Here is a 15,545-nt window from a genome sequence, read left to right as displayed (position 1 = left end):
TGTTTTGTGCCTTGCTTTTTTTCTTTTAGGCTTTGAAGTGATAGTAAATTAAATGGAAAGGTTTTATAATGAATGTATGGAACTAGAGGTAGAGTAAGAGTTTGAGGCAGGAGATTTTAATTTAAGAATCATCAAATGAATTTTTAGCTGCAAGAAGGGAACTCCTTTAAGGGAGTAGATATAAAATGAGAAAAAGGACAAAGTTTAAGACTGAGCCGTTGAACTGTCCACATTTATTCATTCATCTAGTAAAACCTGGTTCAGTGCTGGATATTGAGCTGGTTACTATCTTTAGTTTGAAATTTTAAAGTGTGGTTGAAAGCTTTTGAAGAGTTTTTAGCAGAGAAATGACATGACCCAAAATAATATCAATCTGTGGAATTGAAGAGAGGCGATAAATGGGAGATTAGTTGGGAGATTGCTGCATTTTCGGAGCAAGAGAGAATGCTGGATTGGATTAGAGTGATGGAGATGGACAATGGTGGATGGATTTTGAGATATATATTGAAGGTAGAATTGACAGGACCTGGGCCGGCCCTGTGGTTCACTCGGGAGAGTGCGGTGCTGATAGCGCCGAGGCCGCAGGTTTGGATCTTATATAGGGATGGCCGGTGCGCTCACTGGCTGAGCATGGTACAGACAACACTGAGCCAGGGGTTACGGTCCCCTTACTGGTCAAAAAAAAAAAAAAGAATTGACAGGACCTGCTGATGGCTCAGGTGTTGGTAAGCAGGAAGAAGGAAGATCCAGTAAAGCAGAAGAATAAGCAATTGGAAGGGCTACAGAAACAGGAAAATGCATTGTCTCTCAGACCAACGGAGAACAAAATTTCAGTAAAGAAAGAGGGACAAGTGAGTCAGCAAATGGCTGTTTCATATCCTGCAAAACAAGATTGAGAATATTCCAGGTTTTGGTTATAAGAACATTGTTGAGATGAAGGTAGATAGAGATGAAGATGATCATATTTTATCTCTCTTAATGGGCAAATAATCCAATGAAAGTGGAGATGTTGGGGATTCAACCTGAGAGTCACTGTGGGAATGGACTAATGAGTATACAAGAGGGAAGGATTTCTACAATTTTGAGAGCTGCATTTAAATGACAGCATGAATTTGTAATGAGTAGAGTCCTCTGCACTGAGAACTGTAGCTCTGGTGTAAGAGTAGATTGATTAGAACTGAATAATTAGATTGGAAAGATTGGGCAGAGTGGTGGGTAGAGGGCATTCTGTCTGGTGGTTTGGAATGGGATCAAGGAGGAGTCTGCAAGTTTGGATGAAGAGAGGTCTTATTTAGGGGTCTAGACATGTTTAGGTAAGTATACTGTCATAAGGGAGAAGGTTGGGAAGCAAGTGGTTAAAAAATTTGTGCCCTTTTAGAATTGGTTCACATTTAGTATATGGCTGTAATAGCAGAAATGTGAGTTTAGACTTGGATAGTCTAGACTTGGACAGTTTTTGAATTCCATTAATTTCCAGCTATGTGATTTTGAGCAGGTTTTCTCTGAAGCTCGTCTTTTAAATGGAGATACTACCTACCTCATGATAGTTGTGAGTTAATGTATGAAAAATGCTTTATTTTAGCACAGTACCTGACACATAATTAGCTCAATAAAGTAACTATATTCATAATAATCGTATAATCCTGATGTAGGCCTTTTCCAATGAGTAAAGAAGATCAAAGAGGTTAAATAATTTGCTGAAAGTCACAGAAGTAGTGGACAGGGGAGCTGTGAGTGGTGCTCAGGTCCTAATTCTGAGCCAGGATTATTCTCACAGTATCAAAATATATCACAGATTTGAGAAACATAAGGTATTAGTACTATTTGTAAGCAACATTATCATGTCTGTCTTGAACTATGTATTGTATTCTGTATTTTAAAAATCTGTCTCTTTCAAGTTTAGGTCAAGTAAAGGAACTGTTAGAGAGTTACATGCTGCATTGTTTGGTTAATCTCATTTATTTTCAGGCTTTTAAATTGATTTTGAAGCTGCAAATTGAATTTTATAAATATGCTGATATTTCAGTTTATCTTTTTTTAAATACGTGTTCCTTTTGGAAAACTTCAGCTCTTGTCTGTACCGAATTTTGTCAGAGTAGTTAAGGGCAAAGATGGGGGTTAGTCTGGCAAGTAGTAGGATTTCAAATATTTTGTGACACTGAATTTTATTCACGTTGGTGAAAAGGATAAGTACTGTGGGGAAAAACTGAAACACATAATCCATTGCCTTATTTGACCCTTATTTTAAATCATATTGATAAGTCACAGATGCCTTTGTCAATATGATTTAAAACTGGAAACTCTTTCCCCCAGAAAAGTGTCATGCATCAAGTTTGTTTTTGGCGGCTGGCTGGTGTGAGGAACTGATGTTGACCTTGGTGTTATATGGCCTCCAAGCAGCTGAACAACCGGCCAGCTGCTAATGCACCAAGTTCTATTTATTTATTTATTTTTGCAGCTGGCCGGTATGGTGAACCAGATCATGACTTTGGGGTTTTAAGGCTGCACTCTAATCAACTGAGCTAACCAACATCCCCTAATGCACCAAGTTTTAAATGCAGTCTTAAAGTGTCAGTTAGATCCTGGATTAAGAACCCAGATTTAAATAGTATTCAGCTCTGGAATGTGTTTATAATATATAAAATTGGAAACAACCATTTCTTATAAGAAAACCAAATTGTGACAGCCTCATTCAGTAAGGGCTAAATAGTCAAGCTTTTTCATCCCATGTCTTACTCCTATCCCAGGTGTGGACATAATCAGCCTTTCTTCATTGTTTTAAAGAACCCGACTGTATATAACTGATTTTTTCTAGTCTTCTTGCAAGATCATTTAAAATCTGATTTCTGTAGGGATACAGCGGTGATTAAGTGTTTTAGTTAGCAGAGGAAAACTCTAAGCTTTAATAATGTCAAAAAGAGATGAAACTATTTGCCATACACAAATGAGCAGGAAAATATAATATCAAAAATCAACAGTGGTTGAAAACAGACTTTGCTGTGAAAAATTGAGGTTGGCTGTATTCAGGCTTTTTAGATTTACAAGAGACTCTGCCATTTGACATTTTTCATTATGTTTTAAATATTTTTATGCCATCTCTGTGCTCTCTCCCCTGGGAGCTTTCACTCTAACCCTTGAAATAAACAGTTCTAAGCTTGGTATTTTATTACTGAGATGGTGGTGGCGTGGTGAGAGGAGGATGGGATTTGTCACCCATTTGGAGTAGTTATATAGAGGTGGAAGGTCCCTACTCTGATGACAATTCCCTACATTCCTTACCCCCTTTTAACCAATAGAGATAGAGTTAGCTTTCTCAAATTTGAGTTATCAAAAGAATTACCTGGGACACTTATTAAAAATAACAAGGGCCTCACCCCAGACCTATCTCCAGGGAGAGGCAGGGGAATCTATTTTTAGCCATTTCCCAGGGTCAATCCTCTGCATTGAAAAAAGACTCTGAATATAAATCTCATTTAGTTTCTTAAATTTTGACTATCAAGGAAAAGAATTTAGGTTAAGAATGAAAAGGACAGAACAAAAGAAAATGATGATGAAAAGTGGGGGCTCAGTTACCTTAAGTCAGATTTCATTGTTTACAAGGGGGATTAGATCCAAAATGGAAAGGGCCTTGGATGCCTGGATGAAGGGTTTTAGATTTCATTCTGTAGTACTCTCTGTAAATCTATCTGTAGATAGTACTATCTATAGATCTCCAAAATGGAAAGCACAATATGAAGCAGAGGGTTTGAGAAGAAACTTTCTGTGTATACATTTTATCAAAAAAATACATGGTATTCTGAAGGAAGAGTAACATTTCTGTGAAAAGTGTTCTCCACTGTGATTTGTGAAGTATGTGAGGGTACTTCAAAAAGTTTGTGGAAAAATGGAATTAAAAAATATCAGGCTGACTGGTTAGCTCACTTGGGAGAGCATGGTGCTGGTAACAGCAGGGTTACGGGTTTGGATCCCCATATGGGCCAGCTGCCAAAAAGCAAAAAAAAATAAAAAATAATAATAATAATACGAATCCTTCCATGAACTTTTTTGGGGGGGGAAGGAGAAAAAAGTAGGCAATGAAAAACATTTTTATATTAAAACAAATGCAGATAATAATATTGAATAGTATATAAAGTTTATATTACTCAAAGAGACATCAAAGACATCTCCAGCTATGCCACTCTTGAGCTTCAGGTTGTATTCCCAAACCCTCAGGGAGGAAAGAGACCCCTGCATGCTCACTCTATCTAATAATGTGGGTGCTGACACTCCGATAAAGTCTCAGAAGCAGCAAATTAAGTGCATACTACTTGACAGTGTTCCAATGGATTATTTACATAAGTAATACCATAGGCTTTCTTGTTTTAGAGCATTTTAACATTCTTTTAAAAGGCATGAGTAAATAGGAGCTTGATGCTTGAGTTGAATTTTATTTCCTTCTACAGCGTTGCTGGGTTTTTCTTCCCCTATAAATGTTTATCAACATGCCTAACTGAGGTTGTGACCTTCAAGGTGGTCACTATTGTAAGAACCCTGTTGACTGAAGTCTGCATTACCAGATATGGAGTTGCAAGTAATTTTCCAAGGGTGACATTAGGATTAAAAAAACTACTCACCTTCCACAACAATAACAAAAAGGAAACAAAACAAAGCAAAAAGGAAACAGAACTGAAGAACAAAAGATTACGTACAATTAAGAACACTATTAGGATGTAATTTAGGGATTGGCAAAGATTTAGTTCTTAGAGAAGGGGGCTACTGCTACCGTATTTGCTTTCACAAAAATAAGATTTTTGTGAAAACAAGAATTTCTTTTCCAAAAAAAAAATTGCATCATACTTCCTTTCCAAATCTTGCTATTCTCTATAATTGTCCTATTTCTTTATTGTTGGTCACAATTTATTACTTTGCAATAATAGAATGAAGGCGTGGATACCTTACATAGAGGTTGCTAGAGTAATTTAGCAATGTATTGTCCTTTTTTTGAAATATGAGACAAGGTTAATCAAATGTGCTTAGAAGCATATAATGGGAGGTGTCGGGTCTGCCACCGGCCAACCCGAACAGCCCTAGCCTTATCAGTCTTTCCCCAGGTGTCCCTTTTGGTGGGTGAGCGAATTGCCTGGATTCCTCTTTCCCTCTGGTCCCCGTTGGGAGGAGGAGGGGGGGGGGGTTAAGAGAGGTGAGCCCCAACCAGCCTGTTAAAGGTGCGGGGGGTGGGGGGGGGGTCTGTAGAGCAGTTCCGTTTATTATCACACAAGCACTTGCTTTTAAAGGCAAATGGGGAAGGGAGGTTTTTACATCCTCCAATCAGCTTAAAGGTTACAATGCCTAGCTATTGCAATCATGCAGTGTTCACGAGCACGGAAGTGCATATTTGACCAATAAAGGCTAAGGCAAGGTTCCCGCAGACACTCCCGCCCTACTTCCTCCCGGCGCCCTCTTAGGCTGCCACGTTAATACGCCCTTGTGGGCCCATAATGTAATGTCACTTAAGGTGGTGTTAGTTTTTAAGGCCCAACATCGAGGTAGACTGGTAGATGCTGCTAACTTTTTTAGTATCTACCCGAGAAAAGATAATTCATAACCTCCCATGTAGTTTACCATATTTTCTTAAGTTTTACAGAATTGTTTTTCTTCTTGGGATTGCACTTTTCATTTTACAAATCTTTAAATTGAGACTCATATTGCCTGTACCTTTAGGAAAAACAGCTTTTTTTTCTTGTTTAAATAAAGAATTTGGAGCCAGAATGTCCCATTTCAGAACAACTAAGGGGGAAGGAATATCAGTGGTAAGTTATGTCATGCTGGGAAAAAAAGAACAAAAAAGGCAGGCCCCAAACACCTCCATTACCCAAGATTAAATGATTATTTTAAAAGCACATCACACTGTATAGAAATTAGCATTTTCTGCCATAATTTTGTGCATCTCTTCCTTGAACTTTTTGAAGACCCCCTGGCATATTTGGTCTTCATCCTATTGCCTGGTTTCCTGGCATTATAACTCCTAAAATCCTAGGAATCTTGAAGTGATAAGTATCTTTTTGGATGCTAGTTAGCTGACTAATGGCTGGCAGCCCCTAGGTAGCTTCAGGGGGAGGGCTGGTTGCAGGAAAGACCAAGGAATGATTAGAGGGTTGGAACTTTCAGCCCCACCCCCAACCTCAGGGGAGGGTAGAGGGGTGAAGGATAAGTTTATTACCAATGGCCAGTGATTTCATCAATCGTGCCTGTGTAATGAAGCTTCTAAAAATCCAAAAGGACAGGGTTCAGAGAACTTCTGGATAGCTGAACACATTCCTGGAGGAAGGCATACCTGGAGGGGCATGGAAGCTCCACATCCCTTCCCCCACGCTGTGTCCTGTGCATCTCTTTAACTGTATCCTTTGTAATATCCTTTATAATAAGCCAGTAAACATATTTTTCCTGAGTTCTGTGAGTCTCTCTAGCACGTTAATCAAACCCAAGGAAGGGATTGTGGGAACCCCATTTATAAGCAGTTGGTCAGAACCTGGGGCTTGCGATTGACATCTGAAGTGGGAGGCAGTCTTGTGGGAAGGAGTCCTCAACCTGTGGGATCGGATGCTATCTCCAAGTAGAAGAGAGCTATCGGTAGAATTGAATCAGAGGACAGCCACCCTGGTGTCTGCTGCAGAACTGATTAATTGGTTGTTGGTGGGGAGAAATCCCCACACGCTTCTTTGTGCCTAGAGATCACAGAAGTAGTTTGTGTTGTGAGAGGATAGGAGAAACGGTTTGTTTATTCCTATATTCTGACACACCTATTGTGAATTATTGTAGCTCGTGTAGAAACACCTGTTTACAGATGTTTTCTAATTTAAACTATCCTAACCCCAACAAAATGGACAAGTGCCTTAAAAAAGGTTCAAAACAGTAATATCTGCAAACAAGATAATGGTCAAACTGACATTTATATACCTAATGTAAGCTCTCTTGTCAGCCATGTGACAAAGCAGTAACATTATGTAATAGATCTGATAAGAAGTTGTTCCTCCCAAACAGTTGAATTATTAGAAAGATAATTTTAAACATGGATTTTTATCCACTGTCATTTATGGTTGTAGTATGCCCTAACTGTATATTGGTCTTAAAATGCTAATAATATGAATAATATAATAAAAGCTGTACATAAATAAATTGAGGTGCACAATCAAAAAGCTTTGGAGATCACTGTTCATGAAGCTGTTTTGAGGAGGGCTCTAAGAGTATAATTTAAGGACTGAGGGGACTACAGAGATCCTAAGCGGGTGCCATCTTGGTTTTTTTGCTGGTCAATATGGGGAACCAAACTCTTGGCCTTGGTGTTACAAGTCCATGCTGTAACCAACTGAGCTAACTGGTCAGCCCAGCTCTTGTGCTTTAACCAGCTCTGACTAGAGTAGCTCTGTTTTTATCTTTTTTATACATAGAGGTTCTTAGTAACATTTTGTTTGTAAAAGGTGTTCTACTGTTTTTTTTTTTTTTTTTTTTTAAGGTTTGTAAACCTCTTCTTTAGATAGCCGGAGCAATTGAAGGATTTTAAACAAAAAAGTGACCCGATAAAATTTTAGAATGATAAACTCGTGGTTTCCTCCCGAGAAGCACAGCTGGGAAGGAGGTAGAACATAGATTTCCAGCTATTCTTACCTGATTACATAGCCAATAAGTATTAATCTGAGCCCTGGATTAATTAAAGGGTATTTTTCATTTACTGGGTAGAGCTAAAAAGTAAGGAAATATTTTCATCTTTAAGACTTTGTTAATCTGAGGCTTATTTTTAAGTTTTATATTTCTTAATATATCATGGTATTTATAAATACTAGTCAGATGAACAATTATTAAATATAAGATATTTTGTAGATTATATTTTTGATAGAGTATGAAGTCAATTTGTGTATATTTTTTGAAAATCAAAGTTTTAGCCATATTAAACTTTCGTTATTATTTATCCTAAAAAGATTGTCCATTTCATTTGAGTATTGCATAGTGATTTTAGTGTTTAAACATATGAGTATGTGTTTTAATTTAAAGCCAAACCTTACAGCTTATTTGGTCATAGCACAGTGTTATAACACCAAAGTCAAGGGTTCAGATCCCCGTACCAGCCAACAGTCAAAAAAAAAAAAAAAAAAAATCCAATCCTTAGTTTCTAATGGAGTTGAAAACCTTTTCCTAGAATCATAACTAACCTTTTGGTAGGAATATAATTGAGGATATTCTAGACGATCGCTTACCTGAACGTTTGGTTAATTTTTCTACAGTCTAAGTTGCTGAATTGGTGCTGTTGATGATACTTGTAGATAGAGTGTGTAGTTTCGTGTCACCATTGTATTGCATTCCCTAACATCCTGAAGCCTTTTCCAGATTTTTTTTTAAGGCAAAAGTAGGAAGAGTTAAACCTTAATGTATTTTCAGGTATTAGCTTACTTTTAACCAGTTGACAACCAGCTAAAAGGATGGATAAACACTTAGGTGGTTAGGGAATGGAATAGCTAACTTTTTAGAAACAACAGAAAATACATGGTTGGAATGTTTGCATTACAGTTTTGGCCAGTAATGACTAGCCTTTCTGTTAAATATTGTCTTGATAATATGAGCCAGAGCCATAGTTAACTTGTTTAAGTATTTTTTGTTTTAGAAAATTGCTCAATGTCATTTTCAGAAGCAAAGCTACTATTTTTTTTTTGTTATATATTACTAAAGTTTCAAGAGGTAACAAAACATAGTTTGCAGTGTCAATTGAGTATACCTTAATTGTGCTTATCAGAGGACATTTGTCATTACTCTTTCCAGTGTTCTCAATTTTTATTATACCTTGTAGATATTTCTTTTCTAGTGTGGTGATGTAGAAATCTTTATTTTTAAACAGGATACATTAATTGTTTGGTCAGAAGCTGAGAACTATGATCTGGCTCTAAGTTTTCAGGAGAAAGCTGGCTGTGATGAAATCTGGGAAAAAATTTGTCAGGTAAGGTTCTTTTCATAATATTTAACTTACGTTTGCATGCATTCTTGAATTTTTGTGTCCTTTTCACTTCAAAGATGTGTATTAAAATATGGAGAGAGAATGTCTTAGTGTGAGACTTTGGTAACCTAACCTGGAAAATTTTTATATTTTACAGCAAATTTTTTTACTTAAAAAAAAACTTGAGAATAATGTCCTAATTTGTCTGTATTCTCAAACTGATCACTTACTACTAGTGCCAGATTAATTTTCTAAAGGACAGTTCTGCACATTGACTTCCCTGCACATAACTCAGTGTTTCTTTCTATGATCTGGCTTCAGTCTACATTTCTAGTTTTGCCGTTTGCCATATGCATGTTACATATTTATATCTCTCTGCCTCTGTGCTTTTCCCCTTCAGCTTGAGTACCATTGTTGCCTATCTGAACCTTACCCACCTTTGAAGATCTGCTTAAGATGTCACTGCTTTATGATTATTTTCCTGCCCCTCCACCCCAAGAGTTAGAAGGAAATTCTTCTGAATTCCCATGGCATTTTATCTGATTGCTCTTATGACTTTGTTACTTACAATTTCTCTTATATTTGTGTGTCAGTTTCCCAAAGCCTAGCTATTCTGTTGAGAACTCAGAAGTAAAAGTACTGAGTTGACAAGACAAACAAACAGAAAGGACATTATTGGGTGGGAGGGGGGAGAGGGAGGGGGGAGGGAGGTTTCGGTAATGGGCCACAATAATCAACCACATTGTATATCGACAAAATTTAAAAAAAAAAAAAAGATTTTATTTTTTAGAGCAGTTTAGGTTAACAGCAAAAGCAAATGTTTTTCCAAAAGTCAATTTCAGAAGTAATTTAAGGAAATTGTATTTTCTCACCCTACAGTATACAAGGAATGGGATTTTAGTTAGGTTTGAACTTAGTGGTGTTGTCAAGCCAATGTGATGGTGTGGTAGGTTGCTTTAAAAGAGACACATTTAGTGATTTTGGGGACAAACAAGAGTTACCTTCTGCAGAATTTTAATTTATCAGGTATAGGGAAGTTATTAAACAACTGCTTATGGTTATTACATAATTTAACATCATAAATCTACATAACATCAGCTGAAATATTCAGGTATCAAGGATCAGAGTTGACCTCAAGTTATAGGTTGGGAAATTTGTAGGTGAAATGATCTGCAGTCACTTACTGTGACTCAAATAATCGACTCTAAACTTTATTTATTTTCCCCGCACTAGACTTCGCTTCTAATTAGCAATGACTGTATTACTAGTATTGATTCTTTGCAAGATATTTTTACTTAAATTCAGCAGTCATCAATGGTCAGTGATCTGATTGCCAAGATTTTAATTCTTTTGTATTTTACGGTAACCAGCTGTACTTGGGTATTTTTAGGTTCAAGGTAAGGATCCATCAGTGGAAGTCACACAGGACCTCATTGATGAATCAGAAGAAGAACGATTTGAAGAAATGCCTGAAACCAGTCATCTGATTGACCTGCCCACGTGTGAACTCAATAAACTTGAAGAGATCGCTGACTTAGTTACCTCAGTTCTCTCCTCACCTATCCGTAGGGAAAAGCTGGCTCTGGCCTTAGAAAATGAAGGCTATATTAAAAAACTACTGCAGCTGTTCCAAGCTTGTGAGAACTTAGAAAACAGTGAAGGCTTGCACCATTTGTATGAAATTATTAGGGGAATCTTATTCCTAAATAAAGCAACTCTTTTTGAGGTAATGTTTTCTGATGAGTGTATCATGGATGTTGTGGGATGCCTTGAATATGACCCTGCTTTGGCTCAGCCAAAAAGACATAGAGAATTCTTGACCAAAACTGCAAAGTTTAAGGAAGTTATACCAATAACAGACTCTGAACTAAGGCAGAAAATACATCAGACTTACAGGGTACAGTACATTCAGGACATCATTTTGCCTACACCATCCGTTTTTGAAGAGAATTTTCTTTCTACTCTTACGTCTTTTATCTTCTTCAACAAAGTCGAGATAGTCAGCATGTTGCAGGTAAGTAAACTGAGATATTCTTCACAATTCTGTTTTCAGATATTCAGTTCCCTTAATAGTTGGAGCTGGTGTTCATGCCTTCTTTTTTGGAAGTTTTCTTTTGCTTACTCTAAGTGTACTATCAAGCATAGAAAACAGAACTTTATCTTGTGCTTTTATGAAGGAGAATAATTTTTTAATGCATCCTTTTATATTTTTAAATGGTCTATAATGCAGCTATTTTTAAAATTTTAAATTTTTGTATCTTTTAAATTGAGATGGGATATACATAACATAAAATTCATCATTTTAACCATTTTTAAGTGTACAGTTCAGTGGCATTAAACACATTCATTGTTTTATGCAACAATCATCATTATCTGTTTCCAGAACTTCTTCATCATCCCAAACAGAAACTCCGAACACAATAAATGGTAACTCCCCATATTCTCTCTTTCCAGCTCTTGGTAACCACTATTCTGTTCTTTGTCTCTATGAATTTGCCTGTTATGGATACCAACAATGGAGCTATTTTTGAAAGCTATCTTTTATTTTTATTTCTTTCTCTTTTTTTGGCAGCTGGCCAGTACAGGGTTTGAACCCTGGACCTCGGTGTTATCAGCACCATGTTCTAATCAACTGAGCTAACCATCCAGCCCCACTTTTATTTCATTTTGAGAGACAGTTATTATTCGGTTATTTGTGAATATGTGTGCTTCAAGCTTTTTAGAGAATTCAAATATGCAACCAGGATTGAGAAACAGTGACTTTCAGGAAATGATAATTGGTAAGGTTATTTGCTGTGTGAAGTTGATTTTATTCTGTATCCTCGAGTTACAAAATAGGAGTTTTATACCATATTTATCATGTTAATTCTTTACACCTTGATGCTTTTGAATATTTTGTGTTAGTTGTGATACTATATTACACTGTTTCCTACATAACTGCCTTTTATTTCCATATCAGTCACTAAGTTTATTGAGTAGCTACTTAGTGCATTGGTTCTCTGAAAGAAAGCGAGCCGAGATGCCAGGTACCATTCAAGCTTTATTAAAGAAAGAAATCTGCTGGGCTGTGCTCAGAGTGGCACAGGGCCCAGGGCTGCCTTGAAAATGATGGACAGCACCAGGTGTGGGGGTGGTAGACTTATATAGTGTGCCAAGAGCTGGCTGATACCATCAAGGAGGGTCATTATGCTAATGTGGATCGGGGTGGAGAACTGTGTCCTTGAGGAAGCAAAAGGGGTTTCTGTTTAAGTCAGGAGGCTTCTCATAAAGGGAAGGGGGGAGGGGAGGAGGTGGGCGGCGCCATTTTGTGCTTGGGCTTGTCTAAAGTGGCACTGGTTATGTTGCAGATCTATTATTCTTAAAGTGTGGTTTGTGGACCCCTGTAGGTGGTGCCTGAAACTTTTTCAAAGGATTCTATGAGGGTTTCTCTTGCTTTGCCTCCCATGGATTTGTCACCCCTTATCTCCTGCGTGACCAAGCTGCCAAAGCCCATCTCTTCTGAGCAGTGAGAAGCCCCGAAAAGGAGTTAATCTCCTGGAACCCTCAAGAGAGAGGCATTCCTTCCATTTGGGAAATTAACCACAAATTGGGGTTCTCTTCTTGCATTTATTCTCCAGACCAGGAAGTTACAAGAAAAAAACATAGGCGAGGGTTTTTGCTAAGTGTAGTTTAACAAGTTTAACAATAGAAGCTGGTAACACTCAGTAAGACAAGCAAGGTGACATTCTATAATGCAATTAAGTCCATCCACTAACAAAAGCTTGATTTTAGCAAACATTCTCTTCTTACAGCAATATCCCAGTATCTTTTTACATATCAATCAGTAACCTATCTGTCTTTGTGAGCCAGCAACCTTGCTGTGTTACAATTCTTTATCTTACAACAGAGACTGTAGCCTGGGGATAATTTCCTGTCCTTTGCAAAGTCAATATTTGAAACTGCAAGGCTTGTCTACGGCCATACCACCCTGAATGCGCCCGATCTCGTCTGAAACTACAAGGCTTTGGGAAACCAGGCCCTGTGAAGTACATTTGCTTTATGCATACTCCGCAGGTTTCCCTTTTCCAGCTTCATGTTGGTGTGAGTCTGTATTTTTTTCATGTACTTCAGCCAGAACAACATTTTGCAACAGATAGAATGAGTAAGAAAATATGAGAATCTAATTGTCTTCAATTAAGCCAGACATTAATGAGATTTGTAAAAATGTAAAAGAAGGCCACTCTTCCTTCTAACTTTCTAGAATTTTGGATTATATGGTTGTTTCTTATAAAAAATATTATGTAAACATATAATGGCTTGAGTTTATAAATATTTTCACATCTCACTTTTAATTTTAATTATGTTGAGTATTGATAAACATAATCCATATAATAAAAGCTCTTTGGGGTCCTCCATAATTTTTAAGAGTTTAAAGGAGTCCTAAAACCAAATAGTTGAGAATCTTTGACTTAGTACGTAGCTGTTAGACTCTGTTTTATGACAATCCAACTAATATTCACCTTTCCATTATTGTTACTTTATTTTTTGTATAGGATTTACTTTTCCAGATCATTTTTCACCTAGCAATTTTTCATTTATTCCTCATTATGAGTGTGGGAGGTTAGACCTACACATTAGGTTTCTTTTATAATACATGAGACCTGTTTTTTTTAAAACTGTACTCTACAATTCAGTGTTCTATTTCACTTGCTAACAGAAGAGTTATAGTCTCAGGAGGTTGGAAATAGAGTTACACTCTGTAGTATATATAAAGGTCCCAGTGACAGAAGCTCAAATGTAGCTTTCAGATTACTGCTCTTGACTTTAGAAGGGTTTCCAAATTCATAATAGTAAATCATAAATGCTTTTTTATATTTAAATTATGCAAACTAATCTATAACTATTTGTAACACTTTGTCGTTTTATAATAGGTTTATTTGTGAAGTCTTTAGTTAAGCAGATCAAGTGCAGCTTTAAAAAAAGAAAGTCATACTCATTTCTGGTCCATGAGATGCATTTTATGACATGGCCAGATACTGTGAATTATCTGTTGTTTATCCAGGGTTTACCACTTAATTATCTCTATTGTGGCAGTAGTGATGCTGAGTTCTATTTTTAACAATGTGTGAGAAGGAAAGTAATTAAGGTTGTGGCCATTGGTTTCTAAAAGCTCATTTCCTAAAGCCCAACTCAGGTTTTTATGTAGGAAATTTTTGGCTAAGTATTAGGTGTTTCCAGACACCCTTCTGGCCATCTAGTATACCTGTCTGTGCCTTCTTATACATATCTGTGGCTTCTTAAATGAGTGTTAATCTGCTGTTGCATAAGTTATATAAGGCAAGTGAAAATGTAGGAATTTTATCTAATTGGACCAAAGTGAGGTAGTGCAAATGTACATGTAAATCCTAGACTAAATAAGGTTAATTAACTAAGACATTATGCGAAAGCACTTAGCATAGTCACTGGCTCCTAGTATGTGCTCTAACACATATTGACATTCTCCTGCATGTGATGGGGCATAAGATTTTAGTTCATCTGAATTTTCTAGCTAATTGCAGATCAAAATCTCCTTTGCCCAGAATTGAGATATATGGTTTAAAAATGTTTTATGAGTTAAAGCCAATAAAGTAAGGTTATTTCCACACAAACAGATACAGAATAAGATTCTTTTCAGAACAGAAAATTTTAATTTCTCCCCTTACTAGAACTGATGGAGAACAGGAATCTCAAATGTTGACATTTTTAATATATTACATATATTTCCACTATTCCATAGGTAAGAGTTGAGCTTAAAACTGACCTAGCGGGATCAATGGCTTAGTTATTTTCTTACATATTTTACGGATAATAAGGTTTCAGCACTGAAAGAGAAAAATTTCTAACTTTTCATCCCAGTTACTAATTTAATATCTGAAATCTTTAAACATGCCCTTTAAAAAAAACGGTTTGCAGTGATACAGTTCTTCATTTTGTTTTTGTTTTTTAGGGATATTTTTGGACTCAGGTGTAGAATTTATCATGTTAAATTTTTTTATCTTACTTGATTTGGCCCATTCTACCTGTGTGTGCATGTTTTGCTTTGGTTTTGTTCATAAGTTTGAATCACTTAGAACCTCGAGGGACAAAAACCTCCTTATTGGGGGGACTTGGATTCTAAATCCATCTCTGTCACTAGCTAGCCTCAACACGTCCACTCTTTGGACTCCTAAAATTTAAAATCTAAAATTGGACTAGGCAGTCTCTGTGTAATGTAAAGTCTGATCTAATTCTAAACGTCTTTGTTTACATAATTTTAAAAACGATGAATGGGTTCTGTTTTGTTTTGCCAGTTTTTACATTATTGTATAGAAAGGAGTTGTTCAATTTAGACTTTTTAGAAGGAAACCCTTTTTTCTGTACAAGGTTTTATGTTGTTATCCAGAAAAGCGGCCACATACTATTTGACTTATATAGTTTTATTAAAACAAAGCTCTTAAAACCAAGTGGAAAAGAAAAACTAAAGTAATCTAAAGTGATTAGTTTAATTACTTGGAGATCCAGGGATTTAGGAATAAACATTCCAGCTATATGATAGGCTTTAAGTTGTCAAGTCATTTGCTTTCTT

At 36.6% G+C, this 15,545-nt stretch overlaps 1 protein-coding gene across 5 annotated transcripts in view; it reads left to right on the top strand.

The window, feature by feature from the left end:
* The window catches only part of PPP4R3B (protein phosphatase 4 regulatory subunit 3B), a 116,794-nt gene that overhangs the window by 6,305 nt on the left and 94,944 nt on the right, over positions 1-15,545 (top strand). For all 5 annotated transcript variants that reach the window (XM_063078014.1, XM_063078017.1, XM_063078016.1 and 2 more), the window contains exons 3-4: positions 8,867-8,965; positions 10,353-10,976. In XM_063078014.1, the coding sequence (XP_062934084.1) occupies positions 8,867-8,965; positions 10,353-10,976 (723 nt within the window). The remainder of the gene's footprint in view (positions 1-8,866; positions 8,966-10,352; positions 10,977-15,545) is intronic.

Source organism: Cynocephalus volans, chromosome 14 (genome assembly GCF_027409185.1).
Source record: "Cynocephalus volans isolate mCynVol1 chromosome 14, mCynVol1.pri, whole genome shotgun sequence".
Taxonomy (NCBI): Eukaryota; Metazoa; Chordata; class Mammalia; order Dermoptera; family Cynocephalidae; genus Cynocephalus; species Cynocephalus volans.
Note: the sequence above shows the minus strand (reverse complement) of the source record. Positions and strands in the feature narration are given on the sequence as shown.